The sequence below is a fragment of the Pristis pectinata genome, chromosome 9 (assembly GCF_009764475.1).
Source record: "Pristis pectinata isolate sPriPec2 chromosome 9, sPriPec2.1.pri, whole genome shotgun sequence".
Taxonomy (NCBI): domain Eukaryota; kingdom Metazoa; phylum Chordata; class Chondrichthyes; order Rhinopristiformes; family Pristidae; genus Pristis; species Pristis pectinata.
Window position 1 is genome coordinate 65,353,054 of NC_067413.1, and position 23,246 is coordinate 65,376,299.

General features: G+C 42.8%; 1 protein-coding gene across 3 annotated transcripts in view; it reads left to right on the forward strand.

The window, feature by feature from the left end:
- Positions 1–1,387: 1,387 nt before the first annotated feature.
- esco1 (establishment of sister chromatid cohesion N-acetyltransferase 1) overlaps positions 1,388–23,246 on the forward strand; it is a 57,678-nt gene continuing 35,819 nt past the window's right edge. For all 3 annotated transcript variants that reach the window (XR_007956889.1, XM_052023074.1, XM_052023075.1), the window contains exon 1: positions 1,388–1,617. Coding sequence is in view for 2 of the 3 variants with exons in the window: in XM_052023074.1 (XP_051879034.1) it covers positions 1,565–1,617 (53 nt within the window). In the remaining variant the exon portion in view is untranslated. The remainder of the gene's footprint in view (positions 1,618–23,246) is intronic.

The following is a 23,246-nucleotide window of genomic DNA, read 5'->3' on the forward strand; positions in this document are numbered from 1 at the left end:
GATAGTCCCATGACTCGTAGTAGGATTAATTATTTGTTGATGAAGCTGCAAGTTCCTTTGACTGCAGTAGCCATGAAATTCAATTTCTCTCTGCTTCATCTACATATGCCTTACAAATGAATGGCCATCTCTGAATAAACCAGCTCATCATACATTCACATTTCAGAGCCAATGTGAGTCTAACTGACATAAGTTTGTGATCATGAGGCAATAATAACAATAATGCAGTCACACTAAAGGGCATTCAGAATTTTTTTTTGCACATATCTTCTTTCAACACTGCACCATGGGCCTCTCCTTTTCAAAGAGGAATGAAGTCCTCCAAGAAGTAGTTCACGTGAGCATCCTGTAACAGCTACTGAACAGCTGAAAGCCCAGAAAGATAAAATACATGTGATTTAACTGTGGCAAAAATCACTATCTTGATAATTAGTGAACGCAATGTTCTCATGGTTCAGTGATTGATGAAATAAAGTTAGCATATGTCTCTATGTATCTATGTCATTAGTCATCTATACTGCCAGAGAAGCCACATATTTACAGGACATCCTCCTCTGCGTCACTCTGGAGGACTATTTATAGCAAGCCACACGCAGTTCCCTATCTATGATACTTTTGGCAAAGCAGGTGAAACAGGGTGGGTTGGGAGGAACAGCAATTATGGGCAAAAAATCCTCACTGGACAGTAATCTGGTTTTCCATTAAAGATTTTCCACTAGTTTAGCATTATAATACTTGGATGCATAACTACAGACGTGTATTGCCAAAGGAATTTCCCAGCTTTGTTTTAATTTAGACATGCGAAGATAGGTTAATTATCTTGCCAGAACATTTCCCGCAACTGTTCCGGCTTCGTACGGCTTGCCCTTCTGTTTATTTTTCTGCGTGTTTCGTTTCCCTTCACTTCTTTCTACGCACCATCTTGGCAACTCCTCGATCCAGCACGTGCAGCTTCTCAAACCGCCACCGTTCCCGCACGTGCTCCAAAGCTGGGGCCAGCAGCTCCTCCAAAGTTTGCGCGGGGAGAGGGCGCATGCGCACTGGTGGACTGGTGCCGGCACGCACCCTCATCAAAGTCCGGCGCTGCACGGGACGCATGCGCATCGGTGGACTGGTGCCAGCACGCACCCTCATCAAAGTCCGGCACTGCGCGGGACGCATGCGCACCGGTGCCTCCCAGATCTGAGGGAAGGTCCCCAGACCTAAAACATTAGCTCTGTCCACAAAACGTTGTCTGACGTGCCGAGTGTTGCCAGAATTTTCTGTTTTTATTCCAGATTTCCAACATCTGACGCGCTTGAATTTTCCAGCGAGCCGGTGCTGGCGTGCGGCGTCGGAGAAGCGGCGGGGGGCGGGGGGAACGCATGCGCGTCACTGAGCTCGTACGTCGGCCGGCGTGGGCGATATGTCTCTCGCAGAAAATCAGTGCGGCCGAGAGCTGGAAGTTGGGGGTTATGTGTCAGTCCCCGCGGGCAGGGATGTGACAGGTTGAAGGCGGAGGATATCTGCTAAAATAGTCCCATACCGCGTGTACACTATTATTATTTTACATCCTCGTCGAGCAATGGCAACACAGAAACGGAAAGTGGCGCCGAGCCCGGCGAGCGCGCAGCGAGGGTGAGTGACCGGTGGAGCTTCTCTCCGGGCGGCTCGGGAACAAAGCCAGAGTGTGGTCCCGGGGCTCCGGCCCAGGCCCCGGGCCTCGTGGCGCTTCCCTCCCAAGCGACTGGCTGAAAGGGTCCCCTGTGCATCCCTTGGGGTTGTCGCCAATCGACGGCGGGAGGCTTTTCTCTGTCTGAGAGGAATGGGAACGGGTACCGCCATGTTGCAGTCGGTTTCCGTTTCCGTCTCCGCTGTTTAAATAACCCAAAGCTTTGCCTAGATTTCACTTTTCCTGCTTTGTTGTTCATTTCCAAATTAATTGTATTGATGGTAATGAGCAAGTTTCATTTCTAACCGACAAGATACATCCTTTCGATTGAACAACGTATGGGATGGTGGGCAAAAATATCGGTATCATACCAATCCAGTGGTCGTTAAAAATATCAATTATCCGTCCAAGACAACTTTTTAGATCACGGTTTTCCGTAAATTTGGAATTTTTGCTGTAAATTTAAAAGACGTATATAAAATCCAACTAACTAGTCATTATTTTTTTGCACGAAATTAACTCCAACCAACAAACGAAAAACTGAATGTTGGAAATCCGGAATTAAAACAAGAAACGGTGGAAACGCAAAACTAGGGCAGCATGTGTGGCGATAAAGTAGAAATAACAGTAAAGCGATGAATTGTCTTCACATTTGTTGACTGACCACGTTAGCATAGGACTAAGCTACTAAGTCGTAGACCCTCCTGCCATTCAGCAAGATCATGACTGATCTCAGATCTAACATTTTTCTACTTTCCTTCACATTTTCCTCATATCCTTTAATAAATTGTTAACCACAGTTGTTAATCCCAGACTTATTATTATCAGTTATCTTCAGAGCTTCAATTTTTAGACTATGCACTCTAGTCATAGATTCAGCAACCAGTGGAAATTAATTTGTACTTGGTTCTCCATAATATCAAAAACTTCAAATCACCTTATCCTTGTACTTAAAAGAAATATGATGCCAGTTTTTGTTAATAAAAGCAGAAATTACTTGAAATAGCAAGATAGATAGAATCTGTGGAGAGAGAAAAAAAACGCAGTTGGTTTTGGGTCAATGCTTTTCATCAGAATTTCTCATTAGGGCTTTGGTAATATTTTTATCTTAGTTCTGTCTTCAACATGTAGACCAACAATGCAATAGTCTGCATTATATCCTGCATTAGTCCAACACATTTTAATGTATCATAGTCTAGGTAAAGAAACTCTGCTTCTTTTTCTCCACTGTTATTGTTTGTTTTTGCATCGTAGAAATATTCCTTTCAGTTTTTAGATCCAAAGTGGAAGATCCATTTGTCACAGTTTTGTGCATTCATTCAATAGTTCTATCACCCACAGTTTGGATTACCAGTGACACAAAGATAGATGGCAAACTTGAATAGACAGTTTTCTGTCCTATCACTGAGGGTATTATAATTACAGTAAACAGTTGGGGGCCCAACAGGACTAGTCACATCCTGCCAATTTGAGGAATCTGTCAATTATCTCTACATTCTACCTTCAGTTAGATGCACTTTAACTCAGATAATTTGCTTATGAGAGACTTTATCAAATAATCTATGCAAGTCCATATAAGTGACAACTGTACACATCCATAAATAATTCAGTCTGGTGTGTCAAGCACAATCTACCCTTTACATGGATGCATAGAAAATAGGAGGAGGGATAGGCCATTTGGCCTTTCAAGCCTTCTCCACCATTCAATACAATCATGGTTGATCATCTATTTTAGTACCATGTTCCAGCTTTCTCACGGTATTCCTTGATGCCTTTTGAGTCTAGAAATGTCCTCCACGCCCTTCTGATACTAAATTCCACAGGTTCACCACTGACTAAATAAATATCTTCTCATCTCTGTCCTAAATTTCCTAGCATGTAAAGCTGAAACTGGCCCCACATTCTAAGCATCTCAATCAGCAGAAACATCCTTCCTATATCTGTCTAGCCCTGTCAGAATTTTGTAAACCTCAATTACATTCCCTTTCATTCTTCTATAAAGTGAAGATAAATGTAGTCAATGTAATCTCTCCTCGTACAGAAATCCTGCCCTTCCAAGAATTGGGGTCTGTTGAAACTTTGTTGCACTCTGTGACCAGTATATTTTTTCTTGGGTAAGACAAATACCTCGGATGTGGTCTCATCAAAATCCAATGTAATTGTAGCAAGGTATGCTGGGTCCCGAACTTAAATCCTCCAGTCTTGAAAGCCAGCATAGCATTTGCTATCTTAACTGCTCATACACCTACATGTTTGCTTTCAGTGACCGGTGTATGAACACTCAATTCTCTTTGTACATTAAACACCGTTTGAGTAAGATGCTACCTGTTTTTCCTACCAAAGTGGATAACTTCACATTAATACAAGTGATACTGAATCTGATGTGTTTTGCCCACTTATTTAATCCAAGTCCCATTGAAGCCTTTTTGCATCCTCCTCACAGTCCCATCCAGTTTTGTGTTGTTGACAAACTTTAACACACCTCATCCAACTCTTTGATTTGTATTATGAATAGCTTAGGTCCAAGTACTGATCTCTGTGATACCCCGACTAACCCAAAAAAGACCCATTTATTCCTGATCTGTTTCTAGTCTATCAGACAGTTTCAATCTAGAACGCTACAGCACAGGAACAGGCCCTTTGGCCCACGATGTCTGTGCTGACCATGACACCAATTTAAACTGCACATCTGCATGCACGTGGTCTATATTCCTCAATTCCCTGCCTGTTCATTTGTCTTTCTAAATGCTTTGTAAACATTGCTATCATATCTGCTGCCACCAGTTCACTTGGCAGCACATTCCAGGCATCTATCACACTCTGTGTAAACAAAAACTTGCCACATAAATCTCCTTTAAACATTCCTCCTCTCATTTAAAGCTATGCCTTCTAGTCTTTGACATTTGCACCCTGGGAAAAGGACTATCTGCTCTATCTATGCCTCTCAGAATTTTGTATACTTCTATCAGGTCGCCCCCTTCGCCTGTGGTGCTCCAGAGAAAGCGATCCAAGTTTGTCCAACCTCTCCTTGTCGCTAGTATTCTCTAATCCAGGCAATGTCCTGGTGAATCTCTTCTGCACTATATCCAAAGCCTTCACATCCTTCCTGTAATGCAGTGACCAGAACCGCACACAATACTCCAAAAGTGGCCTAACCAAAGTTTTATGCAGCTGCAGCATGACTTCCCAACTTTTGTACTCAACATCCCAACCAATGAAGGCAAGTATTCCGTACACCACCTTTACCACTATCTACTTGTGTTGCTACTTTCTAGGAGCTATGGACTTGCACCCCAAGATCCCTCTGTACATCAGTCCTCCCAAGGATCCTGCCACTTACTCTTTATTTACTCTTAAATTTTACTGAGCTAATTATGAATCGAATCTACCAAGTCTCCATGGATCCCACGTGCCTTAATCTTCTGGATCAGCCTACCATGAGGGACCTTGTCAGATGCTTCACTAAATACCATCTATACAACATCCACAGCCCTCCTCTCATCAATCATCTTCATCACCTCAAAAACACAATCAAGTTTGTGGGGCATGATTGACCCCCCCCCCAAAAATAAAGCCATGCTGACTTTCCCTAATGTTTATACTTTTCCAAATGAGAGTAGATCCTATCCCCAAGAATATTCAATAATTTCCCTAGCAATGATGTAAGGCTTACCAGCCTATAACTTCTTGGTTTGTCTCTACTGCCCTTTTTAAACAAAGGAACAACATTGTCTATTCTCCAGTCCTCTGGGGCCTTGCCTGTATTTAAAGAGCATACAAAGATCTCTGTCAAGGCCCTAACAATCTCCTCTCTTGCCTCTCTCAATAAGTTGGGATTGGGACTTATCCACCTTGATACTATTCAAGAGACCCAACACAGATATCAACATGCCCTAGAATATCAGCATACTCCTTCCTGATCTCGCTATCCTCCATGTTCTTCTCCTCGGTTAATACTGATGCGAAGTACTAGTTTAATACTTTGCTCACTTCCTCCAGCTCCGGGCATTAAATTCCCTTCTTTGTCTTTGAGTGGTCCCACCCTCTCCCTTGTTGCCCTCTTGTTTTTAATGCACAGTATGTATAAAATGCCTTGGGATTCTCATTAATCCTACTTGTCAAGGATATTTCATGGCTCTTTTTACCCCTCCTGATTTCTTCATTAAGTTCCGTCCTGCTTCCTTTATATTCCTCTAAGGCCCTGTCCGATTTCAGCTTCCTGTACCTTGCATTATGCTTCCTTTTTGTTTTTGACCAAATTTGCAACATTTCTCGTCATCCAAGGTTCCTGAACCTGCCATCCTTGTTTTTTCTTCCTCATAGGAATATGTTGGTCCGGAATTCTGACCAGCTAGCCTTTAAACGACTCCCACATGTCAGATTTGAACTTGCCCAATAACAGCTGCTCCCAATCTACTCTCCGCAATTCCTGCCTAATACTAATTAGCCTTTCCCCAATTTAACACTTTCCTCTGGGGTCCAGTCTTGTCCTTATCCATAAGTATCTGAAAACTTATGGAATTATTATCACTGTTCCCAAAATGCTCTCCCACTGAAACTACACTCACCAGGCCAGGCTCAGTTCCCAATACAAAGTCTAGTATGGCTCCCTCCTTGGTTGGATTATCTATGTCTATGTGTCAAAAAACCCTCCTGGAAGCACTGAGCAAATTCTGTCCCATCTAAGTCTCTGGCACTAGGGGAGTCATAGTCAGTATTGGGGAAAATTAAAGTCACCCACTGCAGTTACCCTGTTGCTTTTACATCTTTCCATGATCTGCCTACGTATGTGTTCCTCTATCTCCCATTGGCTATTATGAGGCCTACAGCATAACTCCACCACAGTGATTGCACCTTTCTTATTTCTGAGCCCTACCAATATTGCCTGCTGGAGGAGCCCTCCAGGATGTCCTCTCTAGGTGCCACTGTGACATTCTCCCTGATCAGTAGTGCAACTCCCCTACCTCATTTACATCTCTCTCTATTGTGTTTTAAACATCTGAATCTTGGAACGTTGAGCTGCCAGCCCTGCCTTTCTCTCAAACAGGTCTCTAATGGCCACAGCCTCGTAATTCCATGTGCCAACTCAGGCTCTAAATTCGTCTGCCTTACCTGTAATACTCCTTGCATTGAAATAAATACACTTCAGCCCCATTACGGTCATTAGCCTGGTCCTGTCTGTCTGTCCGTTCAGACTTGCATGACCTAACCTCTACCTTCCCCTCAATTCCTCCACTTTGCTAACCTACAACTTTGGTTCCCACCCCCAGCCACACTAGTTTAAACCCTCCCGAGCTGCACTTAAAAAGTTCCCAATGATGATACTGGTGGCCCTCCAGTTTAGGTGCAACCTATCCTCCTTGGACAAGTCCCACCTTCCCTGGAAGAGAGCCCAATGAACCATGTACCAGAAGCCTTTCCCTCAGTACCAGCACTTTAGCCACGCAGTCAACTGTACTACCTTCTAATTTGTTGCCTTGCTAGCATGTGGTATGGGGAGTAATCCTGAAATTACAACACTACAAGTCCTGCTTTTTAACTCTTAGCCTAACTACCTAAATTCTTTTTGCAAGACCTAGTCTCTCTCTCCCTGCTTGTGTCGTTAATAACAATATCATATCATAGGGGATTTTAATTTTCCTAATGGTACTCACTACCACCTTCTAAAGGGGAATTACGAATGAGCAATAAATGCTAGCCAAACTAACAATGCCCAGATCCCAATAATGAACATATTGATAAACCAGCCCTTCCTGAATCGTGCACTAAAGTGCCTAGGTCCTTCTACATCTCAAAGTTCTCTCTTCCTGCCTATGTCTGGCAGCTCATCCTTCCCTTTCTGAATGTCCTGTGCCTGCTCAGAGACATACTCGACCCTGGCACCATGGAGGCAACACTCCATCCTGTAGTCTTGCTCGCAGCCACAGAAACGCCCATCTGTGCCCTTTTATCCTGGATAACGTGCTCTGTTAATGTTAAACACTAACATTTCATGTGGGATTTTATCAAAGGTTTTCTGAAAATCCAAGTACACCACATCAACTGTTATTGCCATATCTATTTTGCCAGTAACATTGTCAAAAAAAACTTACATTAGTGTTGTTAAACACAACTGCTACATCAGTTCACTTTTCCTTTTGCATCCAAGCAGGAATGTATAACCATTGTAATTCCTGCATTTGTTTTTTAAAAGTCAGCCACAGTCCAACCCACCATAATCACTTTTTAATGAAGTTCTTCAATCTATCATAGCCAACTCACTGCTCGTACCATGTTGGTATCACCTTGTGTGGATTGTACTGTAAACCCTCTAATAGTCAAGAGGAACAAATAATGCATAGAGATTGCAGAAAGTTGCGAGAATAATAGGGTTATCATAGGGGATTTTAATTTTCCTAATATAGATTGGGACTGCCATAGTGATAAAGGCTTAGATAGGGTAGAATTTGTTAAGTGTGATCTGGAAAGTTTCCTTGGGCAATATATAGAAGGCCCTACTAGGGAGATGGCAAAGCTTGACCTCCTTCTAAAAAAATAGGGCAGGACAAGTGACTGGTGGGGGGGAGGGTGCACTTTGGAACCAGTGACAATAGATCTATTGGTTTTAAATTAGTTATGAAAAGGGACTGATCTGGTCCACACGTTAAAGTTCTAAACTGGGGCAAGGCAAACTTAGATGGTATTATACAGGAACTTGCAAAAGTTGATTGGAGTACGTTGTTTGCATGCAAAGGGACATCTGGCAAGTGGGAGGCTTTTAAAAGTGAGGTATTGGGACTTAAGGATCTTCATGTTCCTGTTAGTGAAGGGCAAGGTTGGCAGGAGTAGGGAACCCTGGATGATAAGAGATATTGAGGCTCTAGTTGGGGGGTGGGGGGGGGTGCAGGGTGGAATAGGAGGATGTATTGGTCAGGTACAGGCAACTGGGATGAAGTGAATCCTTGGAGTGTAGGGGATGCCAGAGTATACTCAACCAGGAAGTAAGAAGGCCAAAAAGGGGTGGGGGGGGGGCGCATGAGGTTAAGGAGAGTCCAAAGAGATTTTATAAGTATACTAAATGAAAAAGAGTAACTGGAGAGAGAGAAGCGCTCCTCAAAGGCCAAAGTGGACATCTTTGTGTGGCACTTCAGGAGATGGGCAAGGTCCTCAATGAATATTTCTCCTTTGCTTTTCCGTGGAGAAGGACATGAAGACTTTGGACCTTGAGATAGTTAATGGGGGTGTCTTGGGGGTTGTCCGCATTACAACAGAGGAGGTTCTGGATGTCTTAAAATGTATCTTTTAAAACCCTGAAAACCAGGAATATTCAATATCCATTCCTGCCCCGATGTCAGCCATGTCTCTGTAATAGCCACAATATCATAGTCCCATGTACTTATCCAAGCTCTCAGTTCATCTCCCTTATTCCTGATGCTTCTCGCATTCAAGTACATGCACTTTTTGTGTGATATTTTTTGTGATATTTATTAATGACTTAGATGAGGGGGTGGAAGGCTGGGTTAGCAAGTTTGCAGATGACACAAAGATCGGTGGTGTTGTGGGTAGTGTGGAGGGCTGTAGAAGCTTGCAGAGGGATAATGATAGGATGCAGAGCTGGGCTGACAAGTGGCAGATGGAGTTCAATCCAGAGAAGTGTGAGGTGGTACACTTTGGAAGGACAAACTCCAAGGCAGAGTACAAGGTAAATGGCAGGATTCTGGACAGTGTAGAGGAGTAGAGGGATCTGGGGGTTCATATCCCCAGATCACTGAAAGTTGCCTCGCAGGTGGATAGGGTAGTTAAGGAAGCTTATGGGATGTTAGCTTTCGTAAGTCGGGGGATCGAGTTTAAGAGCCGCAAAGTGATGGTGCAGCTTTACAAAACTCTGGTTAGGCCACACTTAGAGTACTGTCCCCAGTTCTGGTCACCTCATTATAGGAAGGATGTGGAGGTGTTGGAAAGGGTGCAGAGGAGATTTACCAGGATGCTGCCTGGATTGGAGAGTATGGATTATGGGGAGAGATTAAAGGAGCTAGGGCTGTTCTCATTGGAGAGGAGGAGGATGAGGGGAGACATGATAGAGGTATACAAGATATTGAGAGGAATAGATAGAGTGGACAGCCAGCACCTCTTTCCCAGGACGCCAATGCTCAAAACAAGAGGACATGGCTTTAAGGTATTGGGTGGGAAGTTCAAGGGTGATGTCAGAGGGAGGTTTTTCACCCAGAGAGTGGTTGGTGCATGGAATGCGCTGCCTGGGGTGGTGGTGGAGGCTGATACATTGGATAAGTTCAAGAGATTGTTAGATAAGAACATGGAGGAATTTAAGTTAGAGGGATATGTGGGAGGAAGGGCTTAGATAGTCATAGGTGTGGTTTGAAGGGCAGCACAACATGGTGGACCGAAGGGCCTGTATTGTGCCATATTGTTCTATGGTATGAAGGTAGATAAATATCTAGGGCCTGCTCAGATATATCCAAGAACACTGGGAAGTTAGGGAAGAAATTGCAGGAGCTTTGGCTGAGATACAGTGGCATGCAAAAGTTTGGGCACCCCTGTTACTGTGAATAGCTAAGTGAGTAAAAGATGACCTGATTTCCAAAAGGCATAAAGTTAAAGATGACACATTTCTTTAATATTTTAAGCAAGATTACTTTTTTATTTTCATCTTTTACTTTCAAAATAACAAAAAAGGAAAAGGGCCCGAAGCAAAAGTTTGGGCACCCTGCATGGTCAGTACTTAGTAACACCCCCTTTGGCAATTATCACAGCTTGTAAACACTTTCTGTAGCCAGCTAAGAGTCTTTCAATTCTTGTTTGGGGGATTTTTGCCCATTCTTCCTTGCAAAAGGCTTCTAGTTCTGTGAGATTCTTGAGCCATCTTGCATGCACTGCTCTTTTGAGGTCTATCCACAGATTTTTGATGATGTTTAGGTCGGGGGACTGTGAGGACCATGGCAGAACCTTCAGCTTGTGCCTCTTGAGGTAGTCCATTGTGGATTTTGAGGTGTGTTTAGGATCGTTATCCTGTTGTAGAAGCCATTCTCTTTTCATCTTCAGGCTGCTTTTTTTTTATTAAACAGACGGTGTGATGTTTGCTTCCAGAATTTGCTGGTATATAATTGAATTCATTCTTCCCTCTACCAGCGAAATGTTCCCCCTGCCACTGGCTGCAACACAAGCCCAAAGCATGATCAATCCACCCCCATGCTTAACAGTTGGAGAGGTGTTCTCTTCATGAAATTCTGCACCCTTTTTTCTCCAAACATACCTTTGCTCATTGTGGCCAAGAAGTTCTATTTTAACTTCATCAGTCCATAGGACTTGTTTCCATAATGCATGAGGCTTGTTTAGATGTTCCTTTGCAAACTTCTGATGCTGAATTTTGTGGTGAGGATGCAGGAAAGGTTTTCTTCTGATGGCTCTTCCATGAAGGTCATATTTGTGCAGGTGTCACTGCACAGTAGAACAGTGCACCACCACTCCAGAGTCTGCTAAATCTTCCTGAAGGTCTTTTGCAGTCAGACGGGGGTTTTGATTTGCCTTTCTAGCAATCCTACGAGCAGTTCTCTCGGAAAGTTTTCTTGGTCTTCCAGACTTCAACTTGACCTCCTCTGTTCCTGTTAACTGCCATTTCTTAATTACATTACGAACTGAGGAAACGGCTACCTGAAAATGCTTTGCTATCTTCTTATAGCCTTCTCCTGCTTTGTGGGCATCATTTATTTTAATTTTCAGAGTGCTAGGCAGCTGCTTAGAGGAGCCCATGGCTGCTGATTGTTGGGACAAGGTTTGAGGAGTCAGGGTATTTATAAAGTTTTGAAATTTGCATCACCTGGCCTTTCCTAACGATGACTGTGAGCAAGTCATAGTCCTGACAAGCTAATGAAGGTCTGAGACCTTGGTAAAAGTTATCTGAGAGCTGAAATCTCTTGGGGTGCCCAAACTTTTGCATGGTGCTCCTTTCCTTTTTTCACTCTAAAATTGTACAAAACAAAAAAAAATACACTAATCTTGCTTAAAATGTTGAAAAGAATGTTTCATTTTTAACTTTATGACTTTGAGATCAATTCATCTTCTACTCACTTAACTATTCACAGTAACAGAAATTGACCAGGGGTGCCCAAACTTTTGCATGCCACTGTATATGCATTATCGTTAGTGATGGATGAAGTGCAAGAAGACTGGAGGGTAGCTGATGTTGTGCCTTTAAGAAGGGCTGCAAAGAAAAACATGGAAACTATAGACCAGTAAGCTAACATCTGTGGTAGGTAAGTTACTAGAGGGTATTCTGAGGCATAAGGTACGCAAGCATTTGGAAAGACAGGTTGATTAGGGACAGTCAGCATGTCTGTGTGTGTGAGAGATCATGTCTCATGAATCTGATTGAGTTTTTTGAAGAAATAACCAGAAGGTCAATGAGGGCAGGGTGGTAGATGTAGTCTGTATGGACTTTAGTAGGCCTTTGGTAAGGTTCCGCACGGTAGGCTGCTGCAGAAGGTTAGATCGCATGGGATCCAGGGAGAGCTAGCTAATTGGATACACAATTGGCTTGATGGTAGGAAGCAGAAGGTGATTGGGAGGTCGTCTTTTTTAAGACTGAAGGCCTGTGACTAGTGGTGTTCCCCAGGGATCGGTGCTAGGCCCATTGCTATTTGTTATCAAGATTGATGATTTGGATAAGGATATACAAGGCATGGTTAGTAAATTTGCAGATGACACTCACTAAAATAGGTGGTGTCATTGACAGTGAAGATGGCTATCAGGATTTAGAGGGATCTTGATCAGCTGGGTAAGTGGGCCAAGGAATGGCAAATGGAGTTTAATTCAGGTAAATGTGAAGTGTTGCATTTTGGGAAGGAAAATGAGGGTAAGACTTTCATAGTGAATGGTAGGGCCCAAGGGAGTGTTGCAGAACAAAGGGACTGAGGAGTACGAGTACATGGTTCCCTGAAAGTGGCACCACAGAGACAGGGTGGTGAAGGAGGTTTTGGCTTGCTTGTCTTCATCAGTCAGGGCATTGAGTATAGAAGTTGGGGTGTTATGTTACAGTTGTACAAGATGTTATTGGGGCTGCATTTGAAATAGTGTTCAATTTTGGTCACCCTGATTTAGAAGAATGTGATTAAGCAGGAAAGAGTGTAGAGGACATTTATGAGGATGTTGCCAGAACTCAAGACTGAGTTATGGAGAGAGGTTGAGCTGGTTGGATATTTCTTATTATAGCATAGGAGAATGAGGGGTGATCTTACAGAGGTGTATAAAATCATGAGGGTAAAGATGGGGTCAATGTGCATAGCCTTTTTCCCAGGGTTGGAGAATTAAGAACTGGAGGGTATAGGTTTAAGGTGAGAGGGGAGAGATTTAATAGGAACCTAAGGGGCAACCTTTTCACCCAAAGGGTGGTCGGTACATGGAATGAGCTACCAGAGGAAGTGGTTGAGCAGGTATATTAATATTTAAAAGGCACTTGGGTAGGTATACAGACAGGGAAGGTTAAGAGGGATATGGGCCAAAAGTGGGCAAATGGGACTAGCTTGGATGGGAATCTTGATTGGCATGGACCAGCTGGGCCAAAGGGCCTGTTTTCTTGCTGTATGACTCTGACTCCATGACCTCCATGGTCTCCTTTTTGTCTAGATTTAGGGCCCACAATTTCACTTTCCATTTTAATGAAGAATTCTGTCCATGTTACGGTCAGTCTTCCCTAATGGATCCCATATAATAAGATTATTAACTAACCCTTTCTCATTACACAGCACTCGTTTTAGGATGATATCTCCTAGTTGGCTGCTCAGCATACTGCTCTAAAAGCCATTCTTCCACACTCCGGGAACTTTTCCTCCACAGTATTAATACTGACTTGGTTTGACCAGCCAATATGTAGATTAAAGTCACCTATGACTACACTAGTACCCTTGCTATGTACATCTTTATTTTCCTGTTTGCAAACCCCTACATTACTCCTACTATTTGGATGTCTACAGATGACTTCCACCATTGTCTTCTGCCCCTTGGTAATTTCACCAGAATTATTCCATGTCTTCATTTTATGAACTTTTATCTTTTCTCTCTATTGCATTGACTTCATCCTTTTATTAACAAAGCTACTCAACTTCCTTTTTGCCCAACCTTTAAATATTAAATATTCTTGGATATTTGGCTCCCAGTCTTGGTCACCCTGCAACCATGTCTCCATAGTGACAATCGCATTGTATGTATCCAGTTACATTTATTTGTGTTATTTACTCATCCATCTTCTTATGCTTTATGTTTAGATGCAGCACCTTCAGATGTATTTTTGTTGAGATATCGTAGCATTTTTATCTTGAGCTCTTGACCTTTCTGTTTTATTGCCATTTTTTTCTTGCTCACTTATTTGTTGTGCACTTTTTTGTAGGCTGTCTCTTATGATCTAGTTATCTTTGCCCCAATCATTTTTCACTTTCTTTTATTTCTCTTTAGCATTCCATATTTGTCCCACAAATGGAAACTCACTTCTCCCACACCCATCACTGAGCCATGTATTCATCTCCCTAATCCTATTACCCCAGTGTTGTTTGCTTGTAATGATCCAGGAATTGTTACTTTCTTTAGTTCTGCTTTTCAAATTCTCCCTCAGCAGAGCCTCTTTCTAGTCCTATCTATGTAATTTATACCTACGTGGACTGCGACAAGTGGATCCTTCCCTTCTGCGCAACCCCCACCCCGCCCCACGGCACTCCAAGTTCCTTGCAGTTAACTTTATCCCTCCCATCTGCCTCGATATAGAATCAAAGATCCACGGTGCAGTTATTATACCTATGCTATCTCTCTGAGCAACTGAAAAAGTGTTCCATCATTATATCTTAATTGTGAAGTCAATTTCTCATTGCAGATGTTGAATGAAATTTTTATTTTATTTTTCCTTTCAACAGTGGGAAGGGATCCTTAATATTTTCATATGATCCTGTGGTTTTGCTACTTTTTAGTGTTACTATTTTCTTCTTTGTTGATATTTTGTTGGGTAAGTTCCAGTTTCTGCTTAACTATTAGTTTTCCTCTGGATATTATCCTGTCCTCTACAGTAATACTGAAATCAAGTAATCATCTAGTATGTCTGTCATTTTCTTATTTTCATTTGCAGTATCTCCATTATCTGTTTTTACGGGATCCATATTATTGCTGACCACCATCATTTTCCTAATATAATTTTTAGTGGATTTTGATATCTCTTGTAGGTTTATTTTCTGACTCCTTTTCTGTAGCTTTTATTATATGCTTTGTCACATTTGGTTACTTTTTGTATCTTATCCTTTTGCCAGATCCACACCAGTATTTATTCTTTAATTTGTTTCTTTCAGTTTTAGCTTGTTCCTTATTACATTCATTGTGCATGACATTTTTGGGAAGTAGAGCTTTCGGCAATTTCGTATATGAACTGATCTGAATCACAATAAGTTCCTCTTTGATTATTTCTCACTATTCTGTCAGGAGATCATCTGCAGCCAGATTTGTCCAGTTTATTGTGGTTGGTTTCTGCCTTGCTGCATGGAGGTTAACCTTACCCAAATCTGGAATCTTCATTTTTTTTTGTTTCTCCTTGAGCTCTACATTGATATTGATTATATTATGGTTTTTGCATAGAACATTGAACAATACAGCACAGTACAGGCCCTTCGACCCATGATGTTGTGCTGACATTTTATTCTACTAAGATCTATCTAACCCTTCTTTCCCACATAGTCCTCCATTTTTCTATCACTCATGTGCCTACCTAAGACTCTCTTAAATATCCCTAATGTATCTGCCTCCACCACCTCTGCTGGCAGTGCATTCCACACACCCACCACTAAAAAAACACTTACCTCTGAGATCCCCCCCATACCTTCCTCCAATCACCTTTAAAATTATGCCCCCTCGTGTTAGCCATTTTCACCCTGGGGAAAAGGTCTCTGACTCAACTCGATCTGTGCCTCTTACCATCTTGTACGCCTCTATCAAGTCACCTCTCATCCTCCTCCTCCTCTCCAAAGAGAAAAGCCCTAGCTCACTCAACCTATCTTAATAAGACATGCTCTCCAATCCAGGTAGCATCCTGGTAAATCTCCTCTGCACCCTCTCTAAAGCTTCCATGTCCTTCCTATAATGATGCAACCAGAACTGAACACAATACTCCAAGTGTGGTCTAACCAGAGTTTTATTGAGCTGCAACATTACCTTGCAGCTCTTGAACTCAATACCCCGACTAAAGGCCAACACACCGTATGCCTTCTTAACAACCCTATCAGCCTGCACGACAACTTTGAGGGATCTATGGACGTGGACCCCAAGATCCTTCTGTTCCTCCACACTGCTAAGAGTCCTGCCATTAACCTTGTATTCTGCCTTCAAATTCAATCTTCCAAAGTGTATCACTTCACACTTTTCTAGGTTGAACTCCATCTGTCAGTTCTCAGCCTAGGTCTGCATCCTATCAATGTCCTGTTGTAACCTACAGCAACCTTCTACACTATCCACAACACCACCAACCATCGTGTCATCTGCAAACTTGCTAACCCACCCTTGTGCATCCTCATGCAAGTCATTTATATATATATAAAAAAAATCGCAAAAGGTAGGGGTCCCAGAACACAACTGGTCACTGACCTCCAGGCAGAATACTCTCCATCTACGACCACCCTCTGTCTTCAATGGGCGAGCCAAATCTGAATCCACACAGTTTCTGTGGATCCCATGCCCTCTGACTTTCTGAATGAGCCTTTCATGAGGAACCTTATCAAACACCTTACTAGAATCCACATACACCACATCCACTGCTCTGCCTTCATCAATGTGTTTTGTCACATCTTCAAAGAATTCAATCAGGCTTGTGAGGCACGACCTGCCCCTCAAAGCCATGCTGACTGTCCCTAATCAGCCTATGCTTCTCCAAATGCTCAAATCCTGTCTCTATGAATCTTCTCTAGTAATTTGTCTACCACTCAAGTAAGACTTGGTCTGTAATTCCCAGGGTTATTCCTACTCCCTTTCTTAAACAAAGGAACAACATTTGCCACCCTCCAATCATCTGGTGCTACTGCTGTTGCCAGAGAGGACGCAAAGCTCATTGCCAAAGGCGCAACAATCTCTTCCTTCGCTTCCCGTAATAACCTTGGATATATCCTGTCCTGCCCCAGTAACTTATCTATCCCAATATTTTTCAAAAGTTCCAGCACATCCCCTTTCTTCGCATTGACATTCTCTAGCGTATCAGCCTGTTGTACGCCATCGTCAAACATCAAGGTCTCTCTCTAAGCAAAGTATTTATTAAGGACCTCCCCTACCTCTTCCAACTCCAGGCACGTTTCTTCTTTTATCCCTGATTGGTCCTATCCTCACACTAGTCATCCTCTTATTCTTCACAAGTGTAGAATGCCTTGGGGTTTTCCTTAATCCTACTCACCAAGGCCTTCTCATGCCCCCTTCTAGCTCTCCCAAGTCCATTCTTAAGCTCCCTCCTGGCTACCTTGTAACTCTCCAGAGCCTTGTACGATCCTTGCTTTCTAAACCTTAGGTAAGCTTCTTTCTTCCTCTTGACAAGATATTCTACATCTCTTGTCAACCATGGTTCCTTCATTCTACCATCCTTACCCTGCCTCAATGGGACAAACTTATCCAGAACCCTATGCAAGTACTCCTTAAACAACCTGCACACTTTTGTTGTGCACTTCCCCAAGAACATCTGTTCCCACTTTACACTCCCAAGTTCCTGCCTAATAGCATCATAATACCCTCTTCTCCCCCCCCCCCCCATTAAATACTTTCCTATCGTCTGCTCCTATCCCTCTCCAAGGCTATGGTAAAGGTCAAGGAGTTATGGTCACTGTCTCCAAGATGCTCTCCCACCCAGAAATCTGAAACTTGATTAGGCTCATTGCCTAGTACCAGGTCCAGTACGGCCTCTCCTCTAGTCAGCCTGTCCACATTCTGTGTCAGGAATCCTTCCTGCACATACATAACAAACTCTGTCCCATCTATCCCCTTTAGGGAAGTTGAAATCACCCACTACAACAACCCTGTTATCTTTGCACCTCTCCAAAATATGCCCCTCAGTGTCTCTGCTGCCACTGGGGGGTCTGTAGAATACTCCCAATAGAATGATTGCTCCCTTCCTGTTTCTGACTTCAACCCACACTGACTCAGTAGATGATCCCTCCAGGACCACCTCAATTTCTGCAGCTGTGATACTGTCCCTGATCAGCAAAGCCACTCCCCTACCTCTCTTACCTCCATCCCTGTCCCTTTTCAACCATCTAAACCCTGGAATATCCAGCAACCATTCCTGCCCTTGTGACAGCCAAGTCTCTGTAATGGCCACCACGTAATAGTTCCACATATTTACCCATGCTCGAAGTTCATTACCCTTGTTCCTGATACTTCTTGCATTAAAGTAGACACACTTCAGCCCATCCAACTGACTGCAATTTTGCCCTTTCAACGGCCTCTCCTCCTTCAGTCTTTCTACATGCTGCATCTACTCGTACACTAAATGCACCAGCCTCTAACCTATCACTCGGGTTCTCATCCCCCTGCCAAACTAGTTTAAACTCTCCCCAACAGCTCTAGCAAACCTGCCTGCAAGAATATTGGTCCCCCTCCAGTTCAGGTGTAACCCGTACCTTTTGTACAGGTCATACCTTCTCCAGAAGAGGTCCCAATGATTCACAAATCTGAAACCCTGCCCCCTACACCAACTCCATATCCACACATTCTGCTACCAAATCAACCTATTCTTACCCTCCCTGGTGCGTGGCACAGGCAGCCATCCAGAAATTACTAACCTTGAGGTCCTGCTTTTCAGCTTCTGTGTAGCTCCCTATATTCCCCTCCTCAGGACCTCATCTCTTTTTCTACCTACGTCATTGGTACCAATGTGTACCATGACTTCTAGCTGTTCGCCCTCCCACCAGAATGCTCTGGACGCGATCAGAGATGTCCCAGACCCTGGCACCCGGAAGGCAACCTGGGAGTCTCTTTCACATCCACAGAATCTCCTGTCTGTGCTCCTGCCCCCCACCTTACTATTGAATCCCCTATCACGACCACTCCCCTCTTCTCCCCCCTTCCCTTCTGCACCACACAACCAGGCTCATTGCCAGAAACCTGGTCATTGTGGCTTTTTCCTGGTAGGTCACCCCCCCCCCCAAACAAAACAGCATCCATAGCAGTATACCTATGATTCAGGGGAACAGCCACAGGGGTACTCTGCACTACCTGCCTATTCTCCTTTCAGTCACCCAGCTAGCTGCCTCCTGCAGCTTAGGAGTGACTGCCTCCCTGTAGCTCTTATCTATGAACTCTTCGTTCTTCCATAGGAGCCAAAGGTCATCCAGCTGCAGCTCCAGTTCCCTAACATGGTCTGTAAGGAGCTGCAGCTGGATGCACCTCGTGCAGATGTAGTTATCAGGGAGACTGGAGGTCTCCCAGAACTCCCACATCTCACAAGATAAACACACCACTGGCCCTGGAGCCATTCTAACTACTCTAGCCTGCCACTAAAGGAAAATCAAAGAAAGAGAGAAAACTTACCAGAGATTTGCCTTGGCCTCGCCTCCTCTTGCCAAAGCCTCTTGAGCCAAAGTCTCAGTCCCCCACTGGTCCACTCCAAAAATAGCCGGTCAAAATGGCCACTCTGCTTGACCCTATTTTTATTGTCTGCTGTTAATTAGCCAATCGACTATTAACAATTTGCAAATGTACCTCTTTTAGACTCCTACAAGGTGAAACTCACAAGCACAGAGTTTCACCTCTTTTCAGAGCTCTCACTCCAACTCCCGATTCTGCAAGGTGAAACTCACGAGCACACAGACTCGCCTCTTTTCAAAGCTCCTGCTCCAAATCACGCTCCAACTCCTGACTCTGCGAGGTGAAACTCGCATTTTTTAAGACGCAAGTTTTTAATTGGTAAATGTTCATTCATCTTTAGCATCTTAAATCTGGCTCATTACACAGTGCTAAATATTCCAGAACCTATTATTGCAGAAATTAATATGAACACACTACAAAAGTTGGTTGCCTTTTAAACGTGAAGGAGTCTGCTTTTTCTAATCTTCATGAAAATAAAATTCCCTTGTAAAAACAATAACTTAATCAGTGCGTTCAGTCATTGACAGCTGCTGCCAGGAACCTATATACATCTCCCACTAGAATCTTAAATTCTTTACAATTTGCAGATTTCCTCCCATAAAGTCTCTGCCTATCTCTTGTTCTATTCTCTCTCATTAATGATGTGGTCTCATCATCAAACATTCATGCTACTTCTGCCCCTCCATTTTTTTTCATCATTCCTGTAAACCTTGTATCGTGGTACATTTAATCCTGACCATGTTGTGGTCATTTCTCATTAATATGTACATGTAAATGTTCCTCATGCTTTATCTATTCTCTAGGAATGCATATCTGCGCCAAACTCCCAAAAATGTCTGTCCCTGTTGTTTTACTCTTATTTTACTTTATTACAAACCAGCAGGATGAATACACTTTTCTTGTTTGCTGTTATGATGATTGAGCTTACACAAATAGGTCCTCTTCATTTCTCTTTTGTCTTTAAAACTAGCATGCCTGTCTCTCACCTTTTCACCAGGCAAGCAATGTAATTTGACATTCAGTTTTGTTGAAGGATGTCACGTGTTTCCCCCATCATTACTCTTCCCCTCCTCCTTCCACCATACCCCAGCCTTTGAAAGCTCCCTGATTTATGCTATTATCAGCATTCTGGCTTTATCAGCTACCTTTTATCTGTTTTCTCATAGATAGCAATTTCATTGCATCTGTTGGATAGAAGCAGTTTCTGTGGATCCTCAATCTCTGCCTTGCTTTGATTTTATTTTGTCTTGCTCTTTGTACCACTGGTCTTGCCAACTATGTTTTGATCTTGCACCTTGGCAAAATATGACCAAATCCAGGTAGATATTTCATTCTCCCCCATGGATATTGGACATGCCCTAATTCTCTGACTTTGTTGGAGAAATTTACTTTAGAAACGCTTATTTCAGGCACTGACACGTATGTACAAGCACCCACGTTTCTGTGGGTCAGATATAGCAATGTGTTTTGTATAATTAACATTAATTTAGTTGTCACAGAAACATTGGACAAGGTATTAAATTCCTCAAATATCTAAATCAAAGTATTTTTGCACAAATTGCCGCAAGTATTAGAGATTAGTAACTGTACCTTGTTTCCCCTCTGCACAGAATTCCCACTGGATTCAAATCTCAGCTTCAGAATCTAAGAGGCTGTCTTTAACATTTGCATTGTGTGAATTACAGAAGTACATGAAAACATCTGGGCAGGTGATCCTTGCATCCAGAGCTAGAATCTGTTTCTGTACTTGGACCACTTTGATGCATGCAATTCATATGTCTTTGGCTTTCATTTAATGATTGCTACATTCATTTTATAACCTTTCTAAATTGGAAATTCTTTCAATAGTAATTCACTTCCTCCAATGATCAGTCAACTAGAGTTTAAAATGTTTGTGTACTCTGATGCTGGGAGGGCAGATGGTGTGGTAGTCTTGGCTGTGAAGTGATTGAGTGTCAAACAATTCTAAAATTCTTGAAAGGCCAAATTAAGTTCTTTATCATCTTTAATATTTCTGTGGCCTTTCCCTCCCTTTCTTGTAACCTCTCTATACTTTTTAGTGAACGAGTTAGCGATGTCTTGGAACTCTGCCTCTGCACATATGTAAATGTTGCTAATAAACTGCAGCTCTGACTTAGGTTGAAGTATCCTTAGTTCATAGGGGATTCATTAGTGGTTTAACAGTTTCCTATTTGCACCTTGCTTCATTCCACTCCAGCAGGAACTAGTTGGATTGAGAAAATTGGAGCAATAACACAACTTGCTTAACCCCAGTCTGCCCTGGGGTTGGGTCAGTGGTGGGCCAGTGGATAAAGTGTCACAGCTTGTATGCCAACATGTAGCACATGTTAGATGGAGATGAATTTCTAAGGACAGCTGAATTTGAGAAGGATTTTTCATGGTCCCTATCAGTCGACTCTGTCAAAAGCATTTTTTTCCCCAATGTCAATGAAGACCATATATACTGATTGATGCTGCTGCTCCCTACACTTCCCTTGGCATCACACATTGACGATTTTGTCAACTATGTATATTCATAGAAGAACCCACACCGATTAGGGAATACTTTAACCACTGGGAAAAGGCAGATGAACACAGGAGTGCAAAAATAGGCCCTCTAGCCCTTCAAGCCTGCTCCGTCATTCAGTAAGATCGTGGCTGATCTACCTCATTTTCCAACATTATTCCCATATCCCTTGATTCTCTTACTGGCCAGAAATCTATTGATCTCTGAATGCAATGACTGAGCTTTCTTAGCCATCAGGGCTATAGAATTCCAGAGGTTCACTGCCACCTGAATGGAGAAATTTCTCCATCACAAAGTCTTCCCTTCTGTTTTCAAACTGTGTCCCCTGATTTTAGACCCCTTAGCCTTTGTAAGCATCCTCCCAGCATCTAGACTAACAAGTCCTTTAAAATCTCCTCTCATTTTTCTAAACTAAGGCATTCATTCTTGGTCTACTTAATCTCTCCTCATATGGCAAACCCAACATCTCTAGAACCAGTGTAGTAACCTTTGCTGCACCTCCTCAGTGGCAAGTACACTGGATCCCTGGGTTACAGAAGACCTGAGTTACGGAAATGTGACTTCCACAAATTCTCCCATAAGCTTTTAGAGGAATTTTCAAGATGGTAATAATGTTTCATGGTATTCATTATCAAATAGATACAGTATATGTTCCATTAGTTTAACTATGAGTTGTGTTAGGGTGAACATAGAATATAATTGATGAAAGGAAAGAATTATAGGAAGTGTATGCAGGGTGATATATGGGTAGCTATAGAAAACGGATACTTCTGACTTAACAGAAAAATCAGTTCATGGATAGTAGTCAGGAACAGAACCCTTGTGTGACCTGGGAACTGTATATCCTTTTGGGTAGGGAAATCAAAATAATAGCTCACAGATGCAATCTCACTAAGGTTCCGTACAATTGCAATAATACTTCCTTAATCCTGCAATCAAAGCCTCATGTAATTAAGGTCAACGTACCATTTACCCTTCTAGTAGCTTGCTGCACTTGTGTGTTGATCTTCATTAACTTGTGTACAAGTACACCCAGGTCCTTTAGAAGATCAGTTGTATTTAATCTTGCACCTTTTAACAAATGCTCTGCTTTTCAGTTTTATCCATCAAAGTTCACACTATAATCCATTTGCCACATTTATGCCCACTCGCTGTTTGTTGATAACCTTTAGAGGTCCCTTTACATCCTCCTCTGTACTGGCAATGCACAATTCTGTATGGTAATAAGCTCTGGTGGCCTCTGGCTATTTGAGTTTGGTACTATTGAGAAATCTTTTGAGGTGGGGTGAGCTGTGCAGCCAATCAAAGAGAAGGGAAGGGCAACTTCCATCAAGTCCAACAGGTGATAATGATGGGGGCTATTGTATCCAAGTGGTCTGTCAGCACATGAAGTAGATGCTGCCGGTCCCCAGCAATGGTCTGCACTAAATGTGCCAGCCAGGGTATGACCCTAACTCGAATCCCATATGTCAGTGCTGAGCA